Source organism: Cyprinodon variegatus, unplaced genomic scaffold, assembly GCF_000732505.1.
Source record: "Cyprinodon variegatus isolate N-32 unplaced genomic scaffold, C_variegatus-1.0 Scaffold345, whole genome shotgun sequence".
Taxonomy (NCBI): Eukaryota; Metazoa; Chordata; class Actinopteri; order Cyprinodontiformes; family Cyprinodontidae; genus Cyprinodon; species Cyprinodon variegatus.
In genome coordinates, this window is record NW_015150798.1 from 858,689 (window position 1) to 862,392 (window position 3,704).

Here is a 3,704-nt window from a genome sequence, read left to right on the forward strand (position 1 = left end):
TGAGATATCAAAAAAGTACTCCAAAGGTTTGTTCAGCATGGGGGTGAGTAGAAAATGAAGGCTAATCATGTTTTGGGTGTACTATTCCTTTAAGTAGTTTTTGGACCACATACTTTTTCACTTTTACTTGAGAAAACAGGTCAAGTTGATACTTTAACTTTTACCAGTGTGTTTTAAACTGCAGTATCTATACTTCTACTTACCGATAAGTAACAAATGTGTGTACTTTTGACACCACTGATTATTATACTATTTAAATGTTATTGAACAGTTCTCCATTACACAAATAATCCAAGATCAAAATAAAGCTCTAAAATACTATTGTGACGTTAATCTGCACAAATAGATATGAACGTGTGCGGCAGCACCATGCTCTTACTTTGAGCTTCAGGCAGGGTGCCCTGGTTACAGGTGTCCAAATATTGAGGTGCTCTCTGGGGTTGTGGAGATAAAGTCTCTCATGAGCCGACGAATCCAAAATGCGTTTCTGTGCCATGTTTCCTCCTTGTTTCTGTCATTAGGCTATGTACAGTTACTAGACTGGGATACCTCTTTACTCAGTGACCACTAGCTTGCTTGACATGACAACGTAACTTCCGAGAACTTGTGTTGGTTAGGCCTCAAAATAATGTAATTAAAATCCAAGTACACATAATAGTAAAATAAAAAATGGGCAAAATCAGTTCCTAAAATATTCATAAGAAGTTTATAAATTGTGCAAAGTATTTTTAATATAATTTTTTTAAATTCTCCCTACCTCCCACTTACCGCGGCCATGGTCACAGGCTGGAGCTTCCTCCTATTTCCTGTCTCCCTGCTTTCAAGTAAAGAAAGATTGAAATACTGTAGTTTTATTTAAAAAAGGACAAATGCATTAAACAAAAAAACATAATTGATAAAGTAGCTATTTTATAGAGCAGGCATCCCCAAACTCTGTCCTCAAGGTCCCCTGTCCTGCAGGTTTTAGAGGTTTCTCTGCTTCAGCACAGCTGGTTATAATGATTGCAGTAGCTCAAAAGCCTGTGAATCAACTTTCAATTAAAATCAGCTGTGCTGTAGCAAGGAAACCTGTTATAGAGTAAAACACTTTGAATTATGAGAAAAATCAGCTGCTAGGTTACAACAGTGTGGAATATGAATCTCCTGAATTAAAATGTGTTTATATATTTCCTTTCAGAGCTCAGTCCATTGCTGTCTGGAAACGATGAGACGGGCAGTAAAGCTGGAGAAGGTGGGAGTCTTCGTCAGCGAGTGATGTGATTGGCTGGATTGAGCTCCTCTTAATGGAGCCATAAAGATGCTCTGAGGCTTTGGGCTCGTCGACACAGAACTGAGCCGTTTCCTGTTTTTTTGTGCAAGAAAAAAACTTGATACTGATGACAAAAGACTAAATCTGTGGTTGTTTTTAGATTTCACCGAATTTATTTTCTTCAGATGTTGATTGTTTTTCCAGATGTGATGGTTAAAAACGTTAGAAAAAAACTATTTTTGCTCTTCGATCAAGCTGTCACCAGAGGAGCTGCACTGACAGAAGGGCTGAAGATCTCTGCTTGAAATCAAATCATCTCAGTCTGAGTTTACATGTCGACCTCTGACAGTTTAGAGACTTTTTGTGAGAAAAGCTGCTGTGCCTGAATAAGGCTGTTTTTCAGACTGTAGCTGAGTTATTGATTGAATCTGTGCTGCAGATTTCATCTTTTATTCCTAACCTTAAGGTACGTCATCGTATCTACAGCCTGAGACAGATTCTTCTGAGGATGAAAGATCTTAGAGGAAAACAACACAGTCAGTGAGGGAAATGAATGTAAAATCTGCTCTTTAGATTTCTGTGAAATTGTAAAACCAAAGAAAAAGCAAAGTGCATGTTTTTTTTTTGTTTTTTTTTCAATTTGAGGGCCTATTAGGGGGCATTTAGTTTTTATGGAATGGTCAATCACATTTCAGGATATTTTTTATGCTATAAATTAAGAATTTGGTTTGTTTTTTGGTTGTTTTCTTTTTTTAGGTTTTACATTCATGATTTTCATTAGAATAATATGAATTTCTAAGGTGATTTTCCTGCTGAAGCAGCGCAGATCTCTTAATTGCTACTTTAGGGGTTCAGATGCATGAAGCTTTTGTTTGGGGGTAGATTTTCCTGCATAAAAAGGTACAAAATGTTCATTACATTTATTAAAGAATTAAAATCCTTTTTGAAAAACGTACCTCATGTGTGAATAGTATTAGGTTTTGGTGCCTTAAACTATAATGTACTATAATGTAATAGCTAGACATTTTTGATGCTTCTCAGAAACATGCTTCTAATCATTGTACATCTTTTTAATCGTAAGTTTGTTTTGTTCTCAGCATGTTTTGATAAAATGGCTGCGGTGTCCTCTCTCTGTCTGCTCTTTTTAAGTGAAATGTTTGTATGAAATTTGTTCTCATGATGATGTTTACATTTCTACTGGGATGAAAGGAAGCTGACAATTTTTGTAGTATTTAAGCGGAAATTACAAGTTTGGTGGTTTTCTAAATGAGTAAAAATGTAATAATGTCATTTCAGCCAAATGATTGTGTTTTGTAGTTTCACTATGATGTTTTGGGTTAGTTGGGGAAAAAAATGCAGAAGTTTCAGTTTTTGTAAAATATGGTCCAGTCTTTTTTTTTTTTTTTTTTTGTTTTTTTACACTTGGTGTAGGGAATATTGAGATAATCCAATGCCCAACTGGGCAATTAAATATGCCTTTTAACTTTCTGAAATTGACTACTAAACATTACTACAGCATTAAAGATTTCTAAAAAATAAGTCCTTCTAAATATACATACAATCGTTGGGCTCAGTATTTTTATTGAATAATAATGTGTGTCCTTCTTAGTTTATGGGGGTTTTCAGATCACTAATAGGTGTTCTCCACTCTGTTGTATTTGGGGTCACAGGCTGATTTTCTTTCAAACCCTTGAGCTAAAGGCCAGATTAACCAGGTTACAAAAGCTTCTAGTCTTCACTGTGGGCCTTTTTTAAGCTGTGGACAAGCATTCCTAAAGCTATTTAAAACACACGTACAATGACAACACAATCGACTATGTTATATTTACTTATATAATCTATCAAATAAATGAGCATTGAATATTTATTTTTGTTATTTAGCCCAGTTAGGAGGATCTTAAGTTCTCACACTCCTAATTTCATCCTGCACCCATCTTAGGAGACCACTGAGGGACAAAAAATCAAATAAAACATACAATTTATTAAACTATATAAAAATATATATATAAACTATGTAAAATCTATTAAAAACTTTAAACTATACATCTTGTATATATAAACTATATACAATCTATTAAACTATATACTATAAACTAAATTCTATATATATTATATATATATATAAACTATATACAATCTGTTAAACTATATACAGTTACGGACAGAATTTAAGTTTCAAAACATAGAATCTATTAAACTATATACTATATATATTGTATATATAAACTATATAGAATCTATGAAACTATATACTAAATACTTTATATATTGTATATATGATCTATATAAAATCTGTTAAACTATATACTATGTATATACTATATACACTACCGTGTAAAAGTTTGGGGTCACATTGAAATGTCCTTATTTTTGAAGGAAAAGCAATGTACTTTTCAATGAAGATAACTTTAAACTAGTCTTAACTTTAAAGAAATACACTTTATACATTGCTAAT

At 33.2% G+C, this 3,704-nt stretch overlaps 1 protein-coding gene across 2 annotated transcripts in view; it reads left to right on the forward strand.

Moving 5' to 3' along the window:
• LOC107091632 (pannexin-1-like) overlaps positions 1-2,778 on the forward strand; it is a 12,826-nt gene extending 10,048 nt beyond the window's left edge. Inside the window, exon 8 of one of the 2 annotated variants that reach the window (XM_015385674.1) lies at positions 1,178-2,778. In XM_015385674.1, the coding sequence (XP_015241160.1) occupies positions 1,178-1,260 (83 nt within the window). In that variant the 3' untranslated portion in view covers positions 1,261-2,778. The remainder of the gene's footprint in view (positions 1-1,177) is intronic. The other variant, XM_015385673.1, reaches the window with a different exon arrangement.
• The last annotated feature ends 926 nt before the right edge of the window (positions 2,779-3,704 follow it).